The sequence below is a fragment of the Carassius auratus genome, unplaced genomic scaffold, assembly GCF_003368295.1.
Source record: "Carassius auratus strain Wakin unplaced genomic scaffold, ASM336829v1 scaf_tig00013708, whole genome shotgun sequence".
Lineage (NCBI taxonomy): Eukaryota > Metazoa > Chordata > Actinopteri > Cypriniformes > Cyprinidae > Carassius > Carassius auratus.
Genome location: NW_020524431.1, coordinates 17,804 through 43,188, shown reverse-complemented (window position 1 = coordinate 43,188; position 25,385 = coordinate 17,804). Strand labels below are relative to the sequence as shown.

The 25,385-nt window shown below is 35.4% G+C and overlaps 1 protein-coding gene across 4 annotated transcripts in view; it reads left to right on the top strand.

Moving 5' to 3' along the window:
• LOC113074108 (protein enabled homolog) overlaps positions 1-25,385 on the top strand; it is a 64,265-nt gene that overhangs the window by 27,697 nt on the left and 11,183 nt on the right. For all 4 annotated transcript variants that reach the window (XM_026246835.1, XM_026246837.1, XM_026246838.1 and 1 more), the window contains exons 2-3: positions 10,318-10,483; positions 17,440-17,617. In XM_026246835.1, the coding sequence (XP_026102620.1) occupies positions 10,318-10,483; positions 17,440-17,617 (344 nt within the window). The remainder of the gene's footprint in view (positions 1-10,317; positions 10,484-17,439; positions 17,618-25,385) is intronic.

Below are 25,385 nucleotides of genomic sequence, written 5' to 3'. Positions count from 1 at the left end.
ACTGTTGCATCCTTGATGTAGCTCAAAGACATCTTTATGTTCACGTCGGTTTCGTTTGCTGTCTGGGATTGTGGGTTTAATAAAGCAGTGCTCTATTGTAATTATGGCAGATGTGAGCTGCTTTAGGAAGTGTGCTGGAAAATGTTTTCAGTAAGATTAGTTTCATTTGCTCTAATAGCTCCCTGTGGAATGGATGGGAGATGCACAAATTGGTCTATAAAACGGGTGGCAGGCTACCAACATTTGTGCACTGCAAATTCACTCATCAAACGTTGATGACTAGTTTATCTGAATGCACAAATATTGCCCTACAGACCATTGCAAAGTTTATTTTTGTCCTTGTTTTACTGATAAGTGTTCTCAACCCATGTAAATTGGGTTTCTCACTTCCAATAAGTGCTTAAAAGTCTTTGGAGGGAGGGTGTTTCCCCATTTAGCTGCGATGAATGGGGTGTTTTTAGAAACCATGCTTCCACTCGCTGTCACAAGTTTCACTTGTGAAGTTCTTCAGGGGGACCTCCATGCATGCAAAAGTGTGAGAAGTCACTGTGTTCCTTGGGTGTGAATAGCAGCTCAGTGGAGGCAAAACAGGTCACCGTCAACACTCACCTGCTACTTTGTTAAAAGTGAATTGCCTTGTGTATATAAACACAGTACAAACCTGGTTTTCAGAGAGCCTTGGGTCATTCTGGTTGTGTGGTGTTGGTGACCGTTTTCACAGGAACAAGAAGATTCTTTGAAATTCTTTGTTTAGCTGATGTTGATGTTTTGCAGTACTGTGCTGAGTAAAACCTGTCATGCTTAACCTGTTTTGTGAGTTAGGACTGCTCATTAAGATTTTTATTTTTGTTTAATGCTATGGAAACATTCACTCCAAATTAAATGCAAATAAAAACGTGTATGTGCATATATATAGTATACAGTGTATTTTTAGATATTTATGTAGTAGTAGTAATAATATATATATATATATATATATTTATATATGTGTATGTATATATATATGTATGTGTGTATATATATGTATATATGTATATATGTATATGTGTGTGTGTGTGTGTGTGTGTGTGTGTGTATACATATACGTGTGTATGTATGTATATATGTGTGTGTGTGTGTGTGTGTATACGTATGTATGTATGTATGTATGTGTGTATATATATATGTATATGTGTAAAAATATAGTTGTAGTAGTTAATAATAATAATAACTATTATCATAACATTTGAATTTAAATACATTTCTTGAATGTGTAAACTTTATATACACACATTAACTAGCATTCCCAACTCATAAAAAGATTAGTATGTAAATATTAAATAACTTGATTGTGAATTTTTGCATTGGCAGCATACTGTAAATGCAAACAAAAATGTTACATGTATATGTTTTAATTTAAATAATATATATTACTATTATTATATAGGGTAACAATGCATTTTTACATAAAAATTCATATCTAGAAAATATGGAACATGTGACCCTGGACCACAGAACCAGTCATGAGGGTCAGTTATTTAGATTTTTATTGTGATTTATACATTGATGTATGGTTTGTTAGGCCGAGATGCATCTATTTGAAAATATTGAATCTGAGGGTGCAAAAAATCGAAATATTGAAGAAAAAGTATTTTAAAGTTGTTTAAATAAGGTTCTTAGCAATGCGTATTACTAATCAAAAATTGTTTTGATATTTATGGTAGGAAATATGAATGGAACATGATCTTTACTTAATATCCCAATTTTTAGCATAAGAAAAATCTATAATTTTGACCTATAAGATGTGTTGTTGGTTATTTCTACAAAATATACTTGTGCAACTTGTGACTTGTGGTCCAGGGTCACATATGGTTTCAGAGGGCAATTTTAGCTTGGTTTAACTTGAACTATTGAGTAATTTGATGAAATAGGGGTTTTGTGTGGTTGAACTTGTGCTTTCCATGATGCTCTTAAAGGTCACTGTATTTATTGTAAATAAAGTTCAAATAGTAGATGGAAAACCTAGTTAGAGTAAAAGTTCCTTATGATTAAAAAGAGGAAACTAATATTTCTTAGACTTGTAAAAGCCATCCGTCTGACAATACAACCATGAACATCTTGAGTGTCCTACATGTCAAACTGTGTGGATTACACCCGACACTCTGCTTCGATAAAGATGACAGATGGCAGCTGTCAAAGTGAAAATGTATTTAGGATAGCATTGTTTTGCTGATGTTTTTTAGTGGCCAGTCAGACAAGGACGCCTGAAGGAAAATGGCATAAATTTGTGCTACAGTGGATATTGGTATATTTAAACATTTATACTTAAACATTCAAAACACTAATTTCCTACAATGACAAGGTCTGTGTCTACCTTTTTTATTTGTAGAAAAAGTGCGTTGTGGGTTTTTTCAGTGTGTCTTAGAGGGGAAGAAAATAACACGGGTAAAATCTAATAACTCGGGCTCATCCGGGTAACAGCAGTCGGAGCTGTACTCTTGCGTGAACTTTTTTTTTTTTTCTTGGTAGAAGCTTTGCATTTGTTTAGCTAATAAAATATTAGAACTCGATTCAAAATGGTGTACAGTTATTTAATTATGTCATTCTGGTAACGCAGACTTGTTCCATACAAACGCAGCTGCTGCCATTTTGCTAAGATTGTTTTGTTTGTTCAGGTGCGACTTATTTATCAAAATTAATTTGAAATGAACCAAGAGAAAACATTACCATCTACAGCCGCGAGAGAAAATACTGTAAATTATGTGATGAGAGTAAAAATTTAATAGAAATGAAAAATACTTGGTCTAGAAAAAAATATGGAGTCTTAGTTGGTTTACTTGATACTTTTTTTCTATATTTAATAAATGTTTGGCACATTCTATGCTGACTTTTATTTCTCAGCTTTCGTATTGCTCATTTTGTCTATCAAATCTGTGAATTTAAACGGTATTAGTACTCTGCTCATATTGGTTTCCGGTTAAGTGTGTTCTTGTCCCCTTACCAGTGGCTTAAAAGCAGACTCTTCTCCCAAATAGCTGCCCATGCAGAGGATGTCACCAGAGATGTTTATACAGTCCTGATGTCTCCCATTGTCCTGCAAAGCATGGCATGAATGAATCTGCACTGGCATCCACCGAAACGGGTGTTCTGCGTGACTCATGGTTTGTGAGTGGAGTGTATTTTTAAGCCAGTTTTTGCAGTTTCTGTGGAGGAGGTGAGGTGTTGGCAGCTCAGGGACTCTCCATCTCGACTGTGGAAGGAAGCAGTTGCTGTCATTAGCTGGAAAAGATCATAGTAAAGATGCCAAGGTGAACAGTGAACGCCGGGTCCAGAGTATTAACATCCATTTAGTATTTTTGGGATAGTCTCGTGATGGACCAGTTTACTGTCTATTTAGCGCCTGATCATGAGCTCAGAGCTCGTGTTATACAGCAAAACAAAAAAGCAAAAGACGAGCCTGAATGGCTCTCATACAGAATCTTTTTTCCTAGAATTATGTAGGAGCTACACATAAGACCCACCCACGTACACAGTGTTGCTAAGGTGATGGCTTTAATTCCTCAGTCTAAAAAAAGACCAAAAGAGAGCGAAAAAAATGTGTGACTTATTAGAATGTTTCTCTCGACACTAGTGTGAGATCACTATGGAGTCTGAAATCGTTTGAATTGGCATGAAGATTGTATCACGGACAGTTCTGTGGAATACATAATGAAATATCCTCCTCAAAATGGAGGAAATGAAATGCACAGGAAACAGATACAAGTGCTGAATCAGTTGATATGCTGCTTCATACAGCGATTTCGACATCCTCCCCTTCCAAACGCCTCCTATATAGTCATACAGGAAGAGTAATGTTCCGAATTCTTCGGTTTGCCTGACTACTATTCAAAAGTGTTTGTTCATTCTTCTAATAACAGGAATCTGGTTCAGCTGTAAACTAAAAATTTACTAAATTGTTTTACACATGAATGTTTTTTCCGCCATGGAACACAATGACAGTTTAGTCTAGAACTGCGCGATATTGGAAAAAATCTCACATTGCGAATTTTTTTTTTCTTTTTTTTCTGCGATTTTATATATTTCGATTTATAAAAGAAAAAAAATCACCAGATGTCTTGAACAGCTCTATTTGAAAAAAAAAATTTAATAAAAAAATCAGTGATCGGGGTGATTTTATAGGCGAGTAAATCGGTATAAAAAATAACCAAATTACAAAAATAGAAAAATATAATACAGACCAAAGATACAAATGAAATCAGCAGTGCTTTATATTTTTCAGGTAAGTGTAACCCTATTCAGGTACAGAATGTGAAATAACATTGCATAGTCTTCACTGTTTAAATCTAATAAATCGGTGTTAAAGCTACAAAAGTGATTGTACTCTGTTGTTTGATTAACATTTAATGACACACAAAGCCTCAGGAACAAACTGCTGTCAATATAACGTTACTGTTACACATCCATACATATTCCTTATGTATGTATTTTGGTCACGTCTAGCCAGGTTCATCATGATCTCAGTTTGTGGACGGTAATCAGGGTTTGAGTTATTTGTCACTGTACGCTGATTTCACCTTGTGGCTGTGAGACGGTATGCTTCTCACAGTGGGTGTCAGAGCCTATTTCCAGCTCCCTGCAACGCCTACACCATGCTGTGGACCCTCGAGCTCCCTGTGAGCAGTCAGCTCTCAGCCTGAGCCATCTCTGTTACAGGAGTATGGTTTAAAATAGCTCCTGTCTGCTCTTTCTCACGCACCTGTGGCTAGTTGAGTAGGTAAAGCATGGAAGAAGTGTTATTTTAGGAGTCTGTTCCCTCTTTGGGATTCGTAGAATCACTCAAATGGAGACATTGGGTTTTTATGACATTGATTATTTGGTTAATTTTGCTATTCTATTTCATTTTTGTAGTGCTTTCTCGTATCTCAGCTTTAATAAGTACAGGTAAAAACAAGGAAGCCTTGTACTAATAGTATCCTTGAAATTATATTGGCCCAAACAAAGGCAAGAGTTTAAAGTTGGATCCGTATCAACTGTATACAGATTTCCCAGTTTTATTAAAATTCTGACTTCCAAACTCTTTTTGGATTTGGTTCCATTCCAGTTTACATCGGATTTGATTGTGGTTTATTTCAGTCGGATTCGAAATCAAATATTGTCTTTTTGGATGTACTATATCTGCCACGTTGACATTGACATGTGAATTACCAGCTAGGGTTGTGCCGATAGACGATAGTATCGTGTATTGATGATAGTCAGCGATATCGACTTAAGCTGATTTTTCTGTCGATAATCAAGACTATATTAGGCTAGTTTTTTACTATTAATATATTAGATTTATAATAATAATAACTACTAATTTTATATTTATTAGGCGGCTTATTATAATTCGTCTCTCAAACTGCTCAGCTATTTCACTTTAGCACCGCATTTCACACACACACACACCGCTCGCTGGAGGATTAGAGCCCACTGAAGGTGTCAGCTTTGATTCGGATAACTCATTAAATCCATGAAATGAAAGCGATAGAAAATGAGTTTGTGTCCCACACATTTAATGGCTGGTACACAGCAATGCTCTCTTCTCATACATGAGATGAACTCTTTTTTTGGCATTACAAATAAAGTAAAAACAAAATAATAACAAGGCGGCAGGGCGAACTTATCTTCCATTGTGGTTCTCAAGTAGTCTTTCTCTTAAAGACTGATCACTTAACTTATAACGCACACTATGTGGTGATGATGTAGAAGGACAACGTGAGAACCACTGCGGATAAGTTCACTCTGCCGCCTTGCCGTTATTATGTTCATGCACACCGCACTGTGATGCATGCAAAATACATAGTTTTGGCCATTACAAAGTCTCCATCCACAAACAGACGTACATCCTCTGCAGATATAAGGCATTTCATTGCACTTTAACAAGTAATCTGAACGGCCTATATTATATATGTGCAATATTTTAAACGAGCCCTTACTAACGGAGTTTAATGTCACAGTTATGTAAGAATGCATCTCATTCTTGTTTCTGTGGCGGTGCGTCGGTCTCGTCATGTGGCGTGTGGTCCGGAGTAAATTCAACTTTACTCATAATATATGAACTATATTATAGTTGTGTCCGACTATACTAGCCGTTTTAATTACAGTATTTTTAAATTTAACGTTAGTTTATCATTATTTTTTAAAGTACATTTTTTTGATTATTGGAGATTCCATAGGCTCTCTCTCGCGCACCTGCGTGGTTTAAAACACCAAATAGTTATGATATGAAAAGGACAAAGAGTCTCTCTCTTGCTCCACCCGTGCACGATAATATCGTGTATCGTTCGATCCTACAGGCTGACGATATGACGATTTGAAAAATGACCATATCGCCCAACACTACTACCAGCATCATTATTTCTGTAAATGTCATTCTCAGCTTCTCTCCTGTAACTTCATGGGCCAGTGTCAATTGAATGGTCACTCCAGAATCTCAGCAGGAGTAATAGATCATCCAGGAACTTTTGGATTACTTTTTTTGGAGAATTTATAGAAATTTTGTGCTCCTTTTTAATTCACCAAAAGGAATCATTTCATAGGAGTCCCTTGTTTGTGAATCTGACTGCTTGCCCAGGTCCAGTGAGTAGTTTATACCATAGAGGGTATTTAATGGGATTCTTTTGTCACAGGGCCTGGGACATTGAATTTCTATAGGCTCACTTAGAAACACCACATTTTCTCCATGAAAATACCTTTGTTTCTCACTGAATTGACTCGCTGACCCAAATGACTGTGCTCTTCACTACCTTGGCAAACATGGTTTCAGAGTAGACTAAATTGTATCGCTTGTTTGTGGGCTTCTGTTTCTTTTGCAGCATTGTCTATGTAAGTTTAAAGGGCACATTTCCCAGCAATTCAACCTTGACGATTTACAGCATGTCCTATGAAGCTTTGTCCTTCAAGATCTGTATCAGTTTTCCTTCATTATGTGAAACACATTGTGGTTTTCTCTGTTGGTTATATTGTGATATTAAAGTGGTAACTTTGTCTCACTGTTTGTCTGTATTTCATTCTTTTTTTATACATTCTTTATACATGATCTCAACAACACCTCAAATCCCCTGCTCTCTGAGCAGGATTGCTGTAGATCTCTGGACCTGAGGCCAATGAGTCCACTTGACTTGTAAGGAGGTTTGATTCCTTTTCTTAGTGTCAGTGGATTTGTGATGTGGCTTAGAGATGGCAGCTTGTTGAGTTATAGTGTTAGACAATTTGAGCTGTGTAAACAAACTAAGTGTTAAAGTGTGAGCATGTCAGAGTTAGCCTTCGTGACGTGCTTTATTCATATCAAACCTTCAGGGCTATTCATCATGCATCATCACAAATATCAATATCCATGTATAATTCACACACGGCCTGCTGCTGCTTGTGAATTTATATAGAATGTTATTGCATTATTTGAATTTGCCTAAATGGATGAATTTATTTTAAAACCAGTTTTTACAAAATTTGAACCAAATGCCGATTATTACCACATAGTCACGTTTTCCACAATTTGTTAAATTAAGGGTATACATTTATTCATTTAGCAGATGCTTTTATCTAAAGTGACTTACAATATAAGTCATATAATATAATGCAAGCATTTTTTGAGTCACAGTTGGTTTAATTAGATGGTTTGAATTGAGACAATGTAGGTTTGTAAAACTAGTCTGGTGACGTAACGGCTGAATAAAAGGCGCATTAAAATGATGATATTCACAATGTTGCATAATTTATTTTGGCAGCATCACTGTCAGTATGCAGAATCTGCGTCCTTGTTTTTTTAGCTGCAAAGCCATTATCCCACACGCTGCAATAAGCATCCCTTCATCTTAACTTGTGTAGTTTATTTGTGAATGAGTGCATTACATGGCCAGAGACAATGGAGCTGTCATCGAGGACGTTACTTTGAGCTGTGTAGAAGGTTGATGATGATTCCTCCTGATGTTGTGGGTGCTGTGTTGCGTAATCAGATCTTGGTAAACCATGCTCTTCCCCAGAGCATTTTGCAGACAGCGCTTGCTCTCGCGTCACTGCAGCCTCGGCACGAAGCTCTCTGATGTCGTATTTTTTAGCTATTGAGATGTTAAAGTGATGAGGGAATGAAAATGTTTCCTGATTGCATTGCTGCTGTGCTTTTTTTTTTTTTTTTTTTTTTACATCAGAGGGTTTTTGATCTCACTTTGTCATAATGCTTGTTTACAGTCAAATTAATTCCTTTAAGCATTAACCAAACAGTTTTGCGGTTCATCTTTGATCCAAATGTCAAACATTTGATGTTCAACAGAGGTTCAGACAATTGTTTGCCAATTAATATTAATATAATTATTACCATTGTTCATGTCAGCTTTGTCGACAAATGTAAGGTTTGAAAAAGATAATTACACACGCACCAGTAGTTTAGCTTGTTAAGCTGCTTTTTTTATTAGCATCCAGTTCCAGCCCTGCTGAGCTTTTTTTATTCCCTAAATGGGTTATTAATCCTAAAATGTATAAGAAAATGCAACTGCATAGCTGTCATAATGTGGGCATGTGCATTATTCCATCAAGTGAAGTTTTCCTTTGATCACATAACTCCTTGTGCTGGTCTCCCTCTGTCCTTTGAATTTTGGGGGATAAATAGTTTTTTGAAGGTTACTAAGATTTCCAAATCAGAACAACAATATAAACATGAATGGTGGACTGTCAGTAGTCCGATTGTGAGACTGAAATCTTCAGTTCTCCAGGCCTGCTAAAGTGTCAGTTTGAGTTTACAAGCAGCAAGTTATGGGTGAAATCATGATCTGATCAGAGAATGCCTTTAGTCCGAGAGAGTGAATTATTTGAGTGTATTTGGTTTTGATTGGCTCATTAATTGTTTAAAATGAAAATATAAAATGGTTAAAAAAAAAAAAAAATTCAGTGGTAATGGGGTTGGTGAGTCCTTTTGTTTCTATGCAGGAACCGTTTGGGGATGCAAAAGTTTTCTGTTTGAGTCATAGATTTGTTGAAAGAGTTGGGTTTTTTTGGGGGATGTGTCATGGCTCTCTCGCCTTGGCCAATTGTCCTGTGTAAGCCTTTAGCTCTCTGACTGTCTGCCATCAATTTCAATCTAATATGACATAGAGCACCGGAGAGCCCTCTTCTGCATGCTTGTTCCTTAATTAAAGTGCAGGGATTGGTCTCGGTGGACAATCCTGTTAGATTAGCCCTTAACTGCTGGGTGGATGATCCCAGGATCTCATCTGACTCCTCAGATTGATTTCAGGGAAAAGCAAAACAAAATTCTGAACAGTCTGTCAATGTATATTCTCGAGTGCTTGGTCATGATTATTTATTTCACCATATTAACTCGATGCTGTTAGCCATGTGGCATCTGATCCTAAAGTCTTTCCATCTCTCCAGTGGTCTTCTGTATGTGAATATTTTGTGACATAATTTTCTGTGAGAATTTGAAATGTTTTGTGTTGGTGTAAATCAACAAGTAGTAGGGACATCATGTAATTGGCGCTAGTTATACAGTGTTTCGAACATGAAGACCAGAAACTACTTGGTGCCATGAAGCCAAGCAACCAACGAAACGTAGCTAATCATGAACTATGACATAAATTCTAGCTTTCTTGTTTTCTTTTTATCGAAATAAAGTGGCACCGATTCATTACAACTTCAACCGATTTATTGAACAAAATATGGCTAAAACATTGTCAAGGTTTCTAAAGGAGGGAGATTTCCAAAAGGGCACAACCAGAAATGGGTTTTCACTAGGTCAGAGCACTTTTTCCACTCTTTCTCATTTCCTCGCTCTTTCCTTTTTCCACCTGCGTTAAGTGTTGCTTCCATGTGATGATAAGGGAAGTGTATGTTAGTGCCTTTCAGTGGCTCTCTTCCTATTTTATTAACGCAGTGGGAGGTTGGAAGTCATTGTAAATAATTTAGTGTTATAGTTGCTCTATAGCGCAAAGTGAGCAGAGACACAGGGAAAATGATTTCTAGTGTTTACATTTAATGGCTGACTTCTTAATGAAAGCGTGACCTATAAAGGTATTCTGTACTTTAGTGCCGATGCAGGATCATATGACGAATGGTTACTTCTATTTCTGTAATTGGAAGAACAGTTAACTACTGCAATTATTAACATAAAATGTCTTCTCATTGAATGTAATGCACTGATTCCCATATTTATTGCCATTTTAGACCAGAGACTGGAGGAGGAAATAAAACTTTTTTAATGACATTATTGAATTTTCTCAGTTTTAATGAATGATTTTTTTATTGAATCGAGTGAAATTAGTTTTCTTTTATCCATTAATGCATATATCTGTCTGTCTTTCTTTTCAGTGAGCAGAGTATCTGTCAGGCGCGGGCTGCTGTCATGGTATATGATGACGCCAATAAGAAGTGGGTTCCGGCTGGTGGATCCACAGGCTTTAGTCGAGTCCACATCTACCACCACACTGGCAACAACGCCTTCAGAGTAGTGGGCCGAAAAATTCAGGACCACCAGGTAAGAGAAAGGGGAGCTCTGGTGTCATGGAGTTGGAAACTATTAATTAGCATGATGAATTGACAAAGAAAAGTTTCTATACTTGTTACAGGAATAGAGGTTAATATTTACCCTCAGCTTTACTCTCCAAAAAAATTCAGGTTACCTGTTACCACAACTTATATGCGTGGTTCCAAATTAAATATTTGCTTTAGAAAGTAGCATAAATTGCAAACTACATTAACATAATGTGTAATTTAAACAAATTTCTGGATTAATTGATTTAAAAGAAAAAGAAATTGTAGTAACTGTAGTAAATGATGTTATGAGTAATGACTGTGCCAATGCTCTTGACAAGTAATATCTTCATTAAATTCACATGCTTAATAGTTTATATTTTAGCATTAGCTGTGCTAGCTAATTATTTAAAATTTAGATAATAATCTTTTTTATTTCCAGAGCCACCAAACAACTGTGTTCATACGTTGGAACAACTTTATTTAATTGAGTAATTGAGCAATCAAAAATTGTTTAACTTTGTTACTAAAAGTTTGATACAAACTTGCAGTTTTAAACCAAAACATTTGTTTTTAGAGTGTATTACTATAAATATTAACTTTATACTAAATTTTGTTAACCAATTCATTTATTTCAATGTTTTAAATCACTTTTAGGCTTTTTGAAGTCTGTCAGTGTGGCATATTTACTGCTTTTAATGTGGATTTTCACATTTTTAATTTAGGATGGCTTTGAAAATAAAGCTAATTAATTGGGCCTTCATTTTACCTTTTAACTGTATCTGCAGTAAGGTATGTGATGCTGTAATTTGATAGTGAATATTGTCACAGATAAATGGTGCTGTTGGACACGAGGTCTTCTAGAATGGAGTCAGTGTCAGAAAGGCAGTGGGTTTAACCAGGAGGCTGTCTGCTTTGCCTTGTTGGCCTCTCCTGCAGAGAGGGCTCTGGTTTCACTGCAGTGCTTTGATGACCCATGACACAGAACACGGGAGGTTCGAGTGGCTCACAGATCAGCACAGCATGCTTTAAAGAGAATAACATCTCAGGAGAGATGCTCCTGTTCTTGTCATTACAAGAATGTTATGCTCGGCTACATTTTGGAAAATTCCGTTCATCTTTCCTTTTAGTGGTTCATTGTGGGGTTTCAAGGAATAATTCCCACAAAAATAAAAAGTCACTGTGTCCTCCGCATCAAATTGTTCTTGAGCAGTATGAGTTGGAGCAGTTTCTTTCTTGATAGAGAAATGATAAAGAATGTTCTGACAGCTATTTTCCGTGTGTTCTAAATGTAAGTGGTCCATACAATCCATGCCCTATATTAATCAGTCTGTTTCTCAGACAAAGCCATCATATGACTTCAGGAGACCTGAAATATAGTGCACAAGTCCTATGGATTGTTTTTAGGATTTTTATGATGCTTTAGGCTTTTTGTTTAAATTTTTTAAATTGTTCTTTTCTCACTTTGTGTAAGAACTGAAGGTGAGGTTCTAATTTTTTTTGCGAACTATTCCTTTAAGATAGAAGCTTTATGAACTGCACTGAACTACTTAACTCCTATTCAGGATTTGGGAATGTTGTTTTACTCAGAGTAACCTTTACCTTAGCAAGTGATTTGAATTGCTGAAAATGCCTCTTATTTTTCTAGCTATTAATAGCTCAAGAAGCCAGTCCATTTCTTCACCTGATTTATGGGTCAAACAGAAATTTAGTGCTGGAAACAGGTCATCAAAACATTAAAAATCCCATTTATTTCAGAAGAGAAATTGTGTTCTTAACCAAATACCCAAATAGGGCTGGGCGATATATCTAGTGATATGATCATGCGCATCTAGTCAGTAAATCTGGTTCCCTGACAAGCTACGCAATATCACGTTCATTATCCCAGATGAATCGCCTTCAATAATGAACACGATTTTGTGTAGTTTGTCAGTGATCTACAGCTCTGTCTATTAAATGCTGCTCCATTTGAAAGCGGGTGATGGCGATTTACCGCTAATCAGGGAATCAGATTTACTGACTCGATGCGCATGATCATATTGCTAGATATATCGCCCAGCCCTATACACAAATCACTTTTCCTCCCTACTTATGCGCTTGCTGCATCTTTCTCATGCCATATTAATAATACAGAATTAAGTGTGAACTGTCTAGCTACTGCATTAAGTGGAAAGGGTTGCAAATTTCTTAAAAATCTCATGATTTATGTGCTGTTCAAGTACATTTTGTGGTTAGGAAGCCATTTGTCTTAAAGTGCCATTTGCTGAGATTAATTGTAACCCTGGTCGCATTTGAATGCTATTAACATATCATAAATAAAACTTCAAAAAATAAATTCTGCCGCAAGAAGAAAAAAAAAAGACTGTATTTCTTACTTTTTATTGATGTAATTTAAAAGCTCATGAGGTTGCTAAAATATCTACTCTATAGTTTCTGCAAAATGGGCATGCACACATGAGAAGTATGTGCTGCTTCAGCAACCTTTTAACCTTTCATCGTTTTATGTGTATTTTGTGAGTTCCCGTATGTGGTGGGAGAGACTTCATTAAATGCCCCTATACTTAAAAACAGGAACCTCCTTTTAATGTTGAATATTGCTTGTGATGCATTTTTGTTGTCCTCCATGAGTCTATGTATGCCAACAATGAATTAGGCAAAGTAATTAAATGTATTATCTATAAGTTCACATTATGAATACAGTCTTGTTGAATGAATAGAATAACTTTTGGTAACACTTTGGAATAAGGTTTCATTAGTTAATGTTAGTTAACTACTTTAGTTAACATGAATTAAGCAAGAACAATGCTTCTACTGCATTTATTAATCTTAGTTGATGTTAATTTCAACATTTACTAATGCATTATTCAAATCAAAAGTTGTGTTTGTTAACATTAGTTAATGCACTGTGAATTAGCATTTAACTAAAAAATGAATAACTATTTTCATTAACATTAACAAGTATTATAAATAATACAGTAATGTATTGTTCATGTTAATTAATACATTAACTAACATTAACTACTGTAATGGAACCTTATTCTAAAGTATTACCCAACTTTTTTTTTTTATGAGAGGCATATTAATGTGTTCAATATTGCAGTTTATTTTTAAATGACCCTTGAATCAAAATCTGTTTTATTTGCTCGTTTATTTTAGTGCGTACAATTAAGGATGTTTTGTATGCAGTGAACTACTAAATTTGATGATTTGGTTGATTTAGTACAAGTTAGGTATGAAGAAAAAGAAATGAAAAGCTCATATTCTCATGCTTTATATTTCCAATCAGTTGCAGTAAAGACATAAAATACAGAATTAACTGTTTATATGTATGCAAAACACAAAAAATAAAGTCGAAAATGGGTTATTTAAATGTGAAAGCAGCTGTTTAGCAGCAGCTTTGTGGTTCCATTGAAAATATAGACTTCTGTTGATCTTGTTTTTTCATTTGTTTTTAAAAACGAGCATGCCACAGATGTGGTCAATAGAGCTTAACTTGTATTTTACAGTACATTTCCTTTTTAAAGTGATCATGTTAAGGTTCTATGCATCAAAAACATGTTTGCATTTGAAATGAGTAACAATACTTGCTTATGGAACTATTAATTGGATCCATTTTATCATTTTGATTATGCTTTCATTTTCAAGCTCAGTATAGTTGCTGCTGCCATGTCCTTGCAAAGTCTGCTTTATATTTCCTGACATCAAGAACTTATTTGTATGCTGTATCCTGATATAACCAAGACCATTATATCTATGTTAATAGGCAGCCAATCAATCTCTCTGTGAAGGTTACTCAGTGAAGGCTGTGTGTTAGTGTTTGTCTTTAAACGGCACATATTAATTGTACATGAAAATCTGTATTGTCACGGAGTTGAAGCATCTCTTTTTTAGAGTGACCAGCACTTGTAGCTGTTTCTTTTTATGACAATTTTTCACAAAAAACTTTCACTTAAGCGCATTAGTCATTAATTCAGTTTAAAACAAGTTTGTAGTAGGTTAGAAGTAATTTTCAGGTTGATTGCCTTGAATAGAGTTTACTGTGTATAAAGGAATAATTCACCTAAAAATAAAATGTTGTTGAAAGTTTACTCTCCCTCAGGCGATGAATTTGTTTCTTCAGAACAGATTTGAAGGAATTTGACATTAAATCTCTTGCTCACCAGTGGATCCTCTGCAGTAAATGGGTGCCATCAGAATGAGATTCCAGCTTATAAAAACATCACAATAACCCACAAGTAGTCCAGTCCATCAGTTATTATCTTTTCAAGTGAAAAAAACTGCATGGTTTTATTAAATAAGTCAATAAGATGTTTTTAACTGAAAGCCATTGCTTCTAGCTGAAATACAAGTCCTCTATCCATAATACTGTTTTTAATATTGCAACCAAGGACTCTCACTCTGACGGTACCCATTCACTGCAGATGATCCTTTGATGAACAAGTGATCCAAATCTACATCTTAGATGGTCTGAGGCCGAGTACATTTTCAGAATTTTTATTTTTGGGTGAACTATTCCTTAAACATTGCTCTGATTTTGCATCTTAAACAGCTTGGCATTGCAAGAAAGGCCAATCAGTGATGTGAGTTTTAAGCAGAGCTATCGGTTTATTCAACCAGTGGTAGACAAGGCATGTTTAAGAAACCTTTCTGGAAAGAGTTTTTGCTTTTCTGTTCAGAAACATAGAAATGCACTTTTGTGTGCTAAATTTAGACCATTTCACGTCACATAATTCACTTCAGGCTGTATATTGCATATGTATTTAATTAGTGTCTGTCCTGGTTCTTTCTTCATTTGTTCATTTCCTGTGAAGAAATGAACCGTTAAAGAAACCTTTTTCCCTTCCATTGTTTAGGTGAGGACATCTCTACATTTTTAGTGAAGTGCAAGCTAATGTGCACTTAAAGGTAACCTTTATTCAGCACTGACCATGGTTGTTTCACCCTGCTACACAAATGGCAGAAATGCTGAGGGGGTGGTGACACTGTACATGACTCATTGCTTTTTTTTATGGTTATTCAGTGTTTTGTGGAAAGCCTATTTCTGCTTCTAAGAGTAGCTAGGCCTTTTTTTAGTCCTAGTTGCGTTAAGTCATGAATGGCACAATTATCACTGATATCAGAGGATGGAGAATATCAGTATTACTTCAGGAAACTTGTTGGCATCTGTTGATGAGCCATTCATGATGGTTTAGTGACCAAGATGAGTAAAGCGCCAAAGTGCTGCACAAAAATGTCAACACACCTTTTATGTTTAGCCTTGGCATCTATATATAGCTGACCAATGTCTTTAGATATATATACTTGAAAATGTGCCAGTAATTAGCCTAGTCATTTATTAGACACATTTTTACAATAACAACACTATATTAAGATGAGCTAGTAAGGATTTGCTTTCATATTTTCTGTGAAAATGGTTGGAGTAGTATCTCTCTCGATGCATCGATCTTGAAACATGGATTTTTAAATCGTGAATTGTCGATGTAGGACCGGAATCAATTTAAAATGCTAAGAATCAAATGAATCACGATTTCTATAGCGATTAAGTGCTTTCAAAATATATACACAATAAATTACTTTCTTAATTTAGTTAATTGGTCAAACAATCTTGAAATATCAAAATTATTTTTTTTTTTTTTGCTAAGTCGCCCAGCCCTATTGCCATTAGGAAAAATGTATACAAATGATTAAATATTTTCCAGCAGTGTATTTGATTTCTTAAAGCAAATTCAAAATAAGATAAGAAAAGTTCTTTGTTTAAAAAAAAAAAAAAAAAAAAAAAATATATATATATATATATATATATATATATATATTTTTTTTATATATACCCTTGGTCTGACAAAATGTTAGCCTATGCATAATACTTTTAAAAGTTGTTTTTTTTATTTATTTTTTTTTTTTATTTTATGCCATAGCATCATTAATCTAGCATCGAACAATGGACTAAGGTGTTTTATATATAAATCTCTAACCTATGGTTCTGTAACCATAAAGGCTGCTGTGTAACTTTGCAAAAATTGTTCTTGAATCGAATCAAAAACCTATGAATTGTAAATCGAATTGAATAATTCACTGCCCAGAGATTCACAGCCCTACTAGCAGGGCTCAAACAATAGAAAAGTTGCCCAGAAAAGTTGCTTATGTAAGACCATGCCCCAGTCTTAATTCTTGCTGCTCAGTTTCATTAATGTGTTTGAAAAAAAACTGAGAAGTTTTCTTCACTTGTGAGTTGTGACAGGATGGCTTACAGTTCACAGTTCCTTTTATAAAGCTTGCTAATTAGTTGCACTTCTCATGGTAATTACGTTGATGTCAAAGGATGAGAAACTGAAATGACTGGGAAAACAGCCAGTTACCACAGAAGCTCGAGAAAGATTCACCCTGTTGACGGAGCCAGTCAAGTGTTTGATGTTTAAGTATCTCCAACCCATATGCGATTACCATATTAACCGAGAAGTATTATTGCTGTAGCACCTGTCTGGGGTTTGGGTTGGCCTCAGTAACCTTTGAGCAAGTTCTTCTTTTAGTAATGCAGATGTTTGTCCTTTGTGTAGAGAGGTGGTTTAGTGAGAATTTTTTACTTGAAACTTTTGAAACCTTAAGTTTTATCAGTTTGATCTCATGAGGGAAAAAAGTAGCTAAGCATATGCAAAAACATTATGTTGCCCATACTAAACATGGGTTTTATTTTCTTCAGTACAGATGAGGTTTTAAAATGCTTAAAAACATTTGTTTTAACACTTCACATGAAAGCTGCAGCAATTTGTATGCAATGTCACATTGTTCCCCCGAGACCATGTGGAGTTTTATGGACTACTACAACACTTATGTTGTGTGAGGATACAGCATGTAGTGCTTTACAGCCTTCTGAGCTGTTCTGAGTTTAGTTAGGGCTTGCATTTCAAATTATATGATTTTCAAGCATTGATTTGCATATATGCTGTTCTATTCTGTCAACAGGTGGTAATAAACTGTGCCATTCCCAAGGGGCTGAAGTACAACCAGGCCACACAAACGTTTCACCAGTGGCGAGATGCACGGCAGGTGTACGGCCTTAACTTTGGCAGCAAAGAGGATGCCAATGTATTTGCCAGTGCCATGATGCATGCCCTGGAGGTGCTGAACTCTCAGGATGCAGGTGAGAATGCTGTTTTCACAACAGCGTGCAAAGCTTAATGACGTGAGAATTGTGTGAACTGGGTTCTACCGCACTTATGTAGCTTTCCAATAGTGATACTCAGGATTCTTCTGATGAATCATTTTGGAACTACTTTAGGGAATTCTGCAGAATCATCCTCCTAACAGTGTACATAAAAAAATAATAATAATAATTATAGTTCTAAAGATTTTAGGGTGAATCATGTTAAAAATTTTTAAAGTATTTTTATGTTTAAAAATTGTAAAGTATTTTTATTAAATATAAGTGCCTCATTTGAAAACCATTAAAATTAAAAAAAAAAAAAAAAAAAAAAAATATATATATATATATATATATATATATATATATATATATATATATATATATATATATATATATATATATATATATTATAACAATAATAACCACAAAAACAAAAAGTATTATTGTTGTCATTATAATGATTCTTGGTTGTCATGTTCAAATAAAATAATGTATTAATAAAAAAATTTTTTTTTAGTTATCATTAGTGTTTATTATTTGTTTAACCATTTTGTTATTTTATTATTGTTATTATAGTAGTATATTGGTGTCATATTACTGTTATTTCAGATTAGATATCATATTAAAATGAACATTATTTGAAAAGTTCCAGGATGTGCATCAGTGATTTTGTACCACAGTAACCTCAGCCAATGTCACTGTTAAAAACGCTGTAACGTACATGGCTTGCTGCTTTACTGTAAGAACACTGATGCTGCACTTTGTGCTTTTATTCTAAGTTAGACACTATTTAAATCTGTTAAAAACAGTCTAATTAGTAAATGGTCTTTCACTGTTTTTTTTTTTAGTGCTAGTGAGCTCTGCAGAACTTAATTGTGTTCTGTTCTCTGCCCAGTTAGTGAGGTCACATTTGGAGCCAGACTCAGCCTATTGTGCTCAATTAATTGTAATTTAGCAAACGGGGCCCACTCACAGGGGTTTTGTTTGGTATGCATGTTGTTTATGAGAGTGAGAGTCTGGGTTACCTCTGATTAGGTTTAGGAGGAGGTGCCTCGGCTTGTGTATAACAGTCTGCATGAAATCCATTTATCTGCAGTGGTTGCGTGTGCATGTGTACATACACGTGTCGCTTTCAGCCTTTTTTCCTCTGCTGTCTGAGACCCTGGCACGATCACAGCGGGGGGTCATTCCCCACACTGAGCTCAATGTTCTCAGCGTGTCAGAGCAGTTCATTGCTGAGGTTATTTTGCCATTAGAAACAGATGATGCTTTGTTTTTTGGACTGGACTCTGCTTGTCTTTTTGAGATATGGTGGATCTGTGAGTCCTGAGCTGATGCATATTGAGCAGTTTTCTTTTCTACTGTGTATCACAATAGTAAGGTCATTCTGTGAACTGCATACTGTGTTTGAGGCAAGGAAGCTTTTGAAAGGATTGTTTGTATCCATTGCAGCAAGCTGATTTCTATTCAGTCAGGCTTTGATTATAGGAAAATGGTGTTTTACTGATGTATAGAATAAATATGAATGTCACAGTTAGATTTTTGGCAAAGTTTACTATACAAACTATATAATTGCTTTCTATTTTTTTTATCAGGTTTTTTTTTCAGCTTTGGTAATTTTATTACTAGAAGTTATTGGCATTTACACACAGCATTTCTAGGTGTATTGCATTTTTTTTTTTTCAGGTTTCAGTTAATGAAGATAAAGTTGAAGTTCACACAATTAACAATTAAAAAAATTAAAAATGAGGGGAAAAAATAAGAGTTTAATATTCCCTCAAACTTTGCATTCTCTCACAAAGATATTTTCGTTTCCTGGCAAAACCAGTTGGGTTTGATTTGATTGTTGATCCTATTTACTTGACAGCTTGGTTCGCCTTTTGAGATTTTCCAAAGCTTTTACAGCTTGTGGTGGTTTATACAGCTCTGTATGTCCACAATGTAGTGTTTCATAGAAAATTTGTATTTTAACGTTGCTTAATATAAGACTGTGATGTAAAAAGAACAAATTTTACATTTTGACCTTCTCTCCTAGGTTCACGAAACGGTTGTCCATAAAATGCGTTGCTGTTCTTTTGTAAGTAATCTTAAAGATTCCTAAATGCATCTACTTTGAGAAGGCCAAATTAAGTGATTTTACTTTTGCCTTGAGCTGTGTAGAGCTAGTTGTTTGTCCGATCACAATGCAGACATGGTTTTAGGTTTTCGCAGCACGATATGCAATGGAACGTGTAATAAGACAGTATAAGTCATTATAATCCATAATTATGTCCCCTCTGGATGCAAAAAATGCTTCGTTTGTAATGGTTTTTTTTGTTTTTGTCTTGTCGTGCCGGCACACACGTCATCACCATATGGTGAGGGGCGTAACATTTCCATCTCGTCTGACGTATTCATCCAGTCACAACCCACTGGATAGCTGGCCAATTAGAGCACACCTCGCATTTCAGAATGATGAGCTTTGTAAAAGGCGGGGCATAGAGACAAATTAATGTACAGTATGTGGGAAATAATGTGTTTTAAACTTTTAACTGCATAAACACATTTCTTTACATCAAATACACAAAATAATGTTCTTTTTAGCAACATCATATGACCCCTTTGTTCATATTCTGGGCTTGTCTGGTTTCCTGTGCATAATAGTGTTCTCAAAAGACCCGGTACAAGTCAGTACTAAAAAAATGAAAATGTCACAGTACCACGTTTAGTCAAGAACCGGTGGTACCCGCGGTTCTTGATGCATACCGGGATGCATAAACAGGAAAAGAGAGATCGAATATATATTTGCGAGAGGAAAGAAAAAAAAGAAAAATGAAAAAAATATATAAAATAAGTTTTCCCTCCCACCCAGAATTTTTTTTTCCACCACCAAAGTACCACAATTAGAGTTTGCTGTATTTTCCACAGCTTGGTTCTCTTTTTGTATCTGAGAATGAAGAAAAGGCATTTTGTGAAATAATATTTATTCAAGCAGTGCAGAAATGGCGACTGTTGCCATTTTCCATGACCTTCAGTTCTTTGTCTCACAAATCTCGCTATGGAAAGTTATCTAGTCACAGCTCTGGGCTCCTGTTATCACCACAGGAAGCTTCAGACTCTGTGGCCTTAATACTGCCTATTAATTACCTGGTAGCACGGGAGTTAATTATGCAAAGCAATGTTAATTATGCATACTTTGCTGATGTGCAGATAGTCTTGCAGTCCAAGTCCTCTGACTGTTGCAATCCAAAAAGCATTGAATGAATGATGTAAAATGCTGTTTATTGTGAGATTTTTGTTTTAATCTCTCAGACCCTGCAGACAGAAGCTTTGGGGAACATAGAGAAATTTCTGATCATCTCCTGAGGCCTTGGGGCAGAGGAGTCTTCAACAAAGGAGTTTTGCCTTTTGAGATTTTCATTTCTCTCTCTTTTCATCTGCCTTGCAGCTTTCTTCTCACATCTGATCCCCTTTGGTCCTCTCTTCCTTCCTTATGTGTCCACTTTCTCCCTTATTAGAGACTAGGTTTACATTTTGTTACTTTGTGCCAGTGTTGGGAACACAAGCTAATCATAATTTTAAAGTAGTTCTGCTACAGTCAAGCTGCACTTTTGAGCAGTAGTTAGTTACACTAATTTGGAACAAAGCTACATTTATGTAAGATAAATACATACACTAAAATAAATATTTTTTTTATAAAATCAATAAATTAGAGATGCTTTTGATTAACATTTAATGAAATGAAAACTAAAGTTGGTAAAAGAAAATCTGAATAAAACTAAATTCTGACAGCATGTTTGATTACTAAGATTATTAAGTTTGATTTATTAAAAGTAGTGGTGGACCGATATATCAGCCTATTTCGGCATTTTTCCAAATATCGGCATTGGCCGATAAGTTTTTCTGCTTGGTCGATGTGTTCGAGGCGGGAGTTTTATTTTGACAGCACACTCTCTCTTGTTTATTGTCGGCGTTAACAGTTCTGTCTAATACGGATAGTCTGTCTAATAATCAGAACGGTTAAACAAAGGAATTAATGTATACAGAAAGTATTATAACAATTTATTTTATATTAGGCCTCTTAGTGATAGAAAGGCAAACATTATATTTTCTCGTTTGCCGTCAGCATTAAGCAAATATGCATTTATATAATTTAAACAAATCTTTGAATGACTAATGAACATTTAATTTCACAAACCATGCAAAGCTGGAGTCGAGCTCAAATGTATGTGTATCCTGCATTATCGCGTGTTCTCTGTGTGATGGTCAGTCTGTGTGAATTGAATGCTTTAAACTTTAAACTCGTGATTTTAAATTACACTGCACTTTATGCATTTGCCCACTGTCATATTCATATAATTTACACTTGCTGTGCTGTGTAAAATGAGTTACCCTGGCTTTATTTGAAAAATATAATTCCCAATGCACACAAACTTCCCAGAATACTGAGTGCTCTGTTGATTTATAGTTTTTACTTTTTTTTTTTTAAATACATATTATATTTGTATTAAATATTAATTTATTTGTGAAAAATACTGTCTAAAAATCTAAATCTAAAGTAGGGCTGACCCCAAATAGTCGACGATTCGATGCTTCGATTCAAGGAACCTGATTCGACTACCAATCTCACAGTCGAATATTCACGGGTTGTTATGATTATGCCATTCTGACTATATGTGAGTGCTCAAATGTATGATTTCACATATAACTTGTGGTTTTCTCCCAATAAGTTAATATGCAGCCTATTATGATAAAGCCATAAATAAGAATCTGAAAAGAAAGAAGCTTCAAATAAACATTTTAAAGTGTGGAATAAATCCAACCACCCCTATAGATTTGTTTCGCTTTTCATAATCCGTGACCAACAGAGGAGCATCTTGGCGGCAGGGATTTCAAACTTTACCAGGACTCAAACTGACACAGGCAGAGACTGGATTTTTCAAATGGATGAGTGCGTTGATCGCGCGGCCGAAAAGGAGTGTGTTTTGTTTGCATGAGTGTTTTGCCTTCCCTCCCGGTTTAGTTTGTTTGGTTTGGTCTACTCCATTGCGTATCTTGAAACATGCCCCCTTTCGCATCATCTAATTTATGGAAAGCGAGAGACAGATTCATCCGGTACAGCGAATTTCTCTGAGCAGCAGGCCACTGCTGGCCAAGTTCACTTAAAACATAACTGACTGTGTTTACGAGAATACTTGCAGAGACAATTAATTTGAGAGAATTGTGTGTGTATGTGTTCATTCAGAAGTTACGATACGCGAAAGATGAATTAATTCTGTGTACGCGCATTGTCTGAAATGCTGCTCTCAACGCATGCTTTGAATGAGTGCGCAAGCTCCGAACGCGCGCAAATTGTTTAAAACGCTTGAATCGGCAAGATTTCTAAACCAGTGCAAACAATCAACTACGAACTAAGAGTAATCTGTTCATGAATCAGATCATGAACTTGTATTATCGAGTTAAAGATAATCTATTATTGAACATCTCGAATAAATAAAAACAAAGTTCATCTGTAAAGCGCACAAAGCTATCGTTTGAGTTTATAAACTTATATTTCATGCATGATTCGTATGGATCTGTTAACTGAATGCAGTGTGAGTTCTAGATGAATGTTGTGTCGTGATGAGCATGTATCGCTCACTAGGAGTCGTTAAATTAACAGCTGCTGCACACAGGTTTTTGTATCCCTATTGGTTAAAATCCCCAAATTGTATACTTTAATAAATGACATCAAAACCGTGGCGGATGCGTTATGTGTGGTGGAGTCCAAGTCCACTTTTTGGTCCTAGTCTGCCCCTGCTGCTGAGCTACTGTGTAATGTGACAAATACCAGTTACGTTAGTAGCGTTACTCACCAGCACTGACGTGTGTGCTACGCTATCTCTGCTGAATTTGCTAATGCTTGTAGGTACTTGGCAGTAGGATCCCATGTGACTGTGCCAAAGCAGAAAAGCGTTATTGGCTCTCCTTAAATCACATTGTCAATATTAAGCTGTGTACAGCTGCAATAGAGCTAAATGTGTTCTATTAGAGCCATCTAACCAACTGCAGTCTGCGTCCAGATCTCAAAGTGAATTTATTTGCAGTGTGTGCTTGTATTAGCTCTTTTACTGAAGCTCTCAAGTCAAGATGCAGTTAACCTTTGCTACATGTTTAAGGGCTTTGAGATTCATCCACGTTTGTCCAGTAATAGTATTTATGCATTTTTTTACCTTAAACCCCTGCTTGACTGTTTTTCCACTTTTTCCATTTATTTTCATAACTCTTAAATACCACCAGCCAATAAATTAAAAAAATTAAAGCACTGGTGGGTAAAAAAGCAACAACAATTTATGTTTTAAACCGTTTAGCTCCTGGCTCTTTGGCTTTATTTATTACCTCTCTTGGCATATTCAGATTGAGAAAAAAAAAAAAAATAATAATAATAATAAAAGTAAAATATGCCACCTGTTGATTGTACAGTGAATTTCAATGTTGCTAGGCAGACTTGTTACTCAATCATGTCAGCCGATGTTTTCTTAGCATATTCATGACCTCAGGTGGGCCAATACCCCTCAGATATCACATGCCTCAATCCCAGAATGCGATCCACTGTCTTCTACCATGCATCTAAACACAGACTCAGGTGGAATAACAATGTAGTCATCCCTTTTTTAAGACTCTTAGTAGTTGTGTTTGTATTTTTGGAGCATCACATGGAGTAGTATGTGTACATGGCCAGATAGGAATGTTTGTGACCCTTTTGTGCATTATTTTTGTGCATCATCCTGTTGTAAAAGCAAGTTTAGCTAATGGTGATCTCCTTTGAAGACATTCATGTTTATATTTTGTTTAGTTTTTGTGCCGCAAGTCATCCATATATATAAATGTTCATACATCGCTTGAGTAGCAAGATTGTGTTCAGTTCTAACCATTTCTTCCATTTTGTTATTTTTGGGTAAGAATAAGAAGCACTTCATCCGATACTTAGTGTCTTTCATTCCAACATAAGAAAACATTTCTGGAATCTGCATCTGAAATAGCATTTAGCCAACAGTTTGTGTATTTCAGATGGGACATGGATTAATTTAAACTGCAGTTACAGATTCATATATAAGCTTAATGATTTGTTTTTAACATAAAACGTTGAATACTGAAATTTGAAAATGTAAAACATGGGGGGAAAAAAAGCTGAAATGTGAAATTAAAACTGCCAGTTGGTGACAGCAAGTGAATGTTAATGAGTAAGTAATTGAGATTCAACTGATTCTTTTAAACAAAAAAAAAGATTTTTAAAAATCTTTGTTTGGAACTATTTTCGTTGGCAAAATTGAGCAAAAACAAGCAATATTATGTCTAAAATGTAAGTCACTTATTGCTTTACTGAACTTGAATAAAATGATTATTAAATGTGATTATGCATCTGCAGAAAAACGGTAATATTTGTGTGATATAGATTGAGTTAACTAGGCTTACATTAAATTATATAAATATAAAAAGCATACAGAAGAATTATTGCCGTCTACAATTTAGAATGTCTGGAATATTGAGTTTTAACAGACTAATAAGTTAATGTGCATGCACTCTGTGTATGATTCTGTGATATAGACTACTTGTTAATGTCAGGTTGCACATCATTACAACAACACTTACCATATTATCGCAGACGTACTGTATATCGCACACCCCAGACTCGACTTGAGTGAATGAAATGAAAGCATTCGTGGTTGTGAGCGGCGCACACTTGTTTGCACATGAGCAAAAGTGTTTTTAGGAGTCTAACTTGCAAACGCCAGACCACTGATTT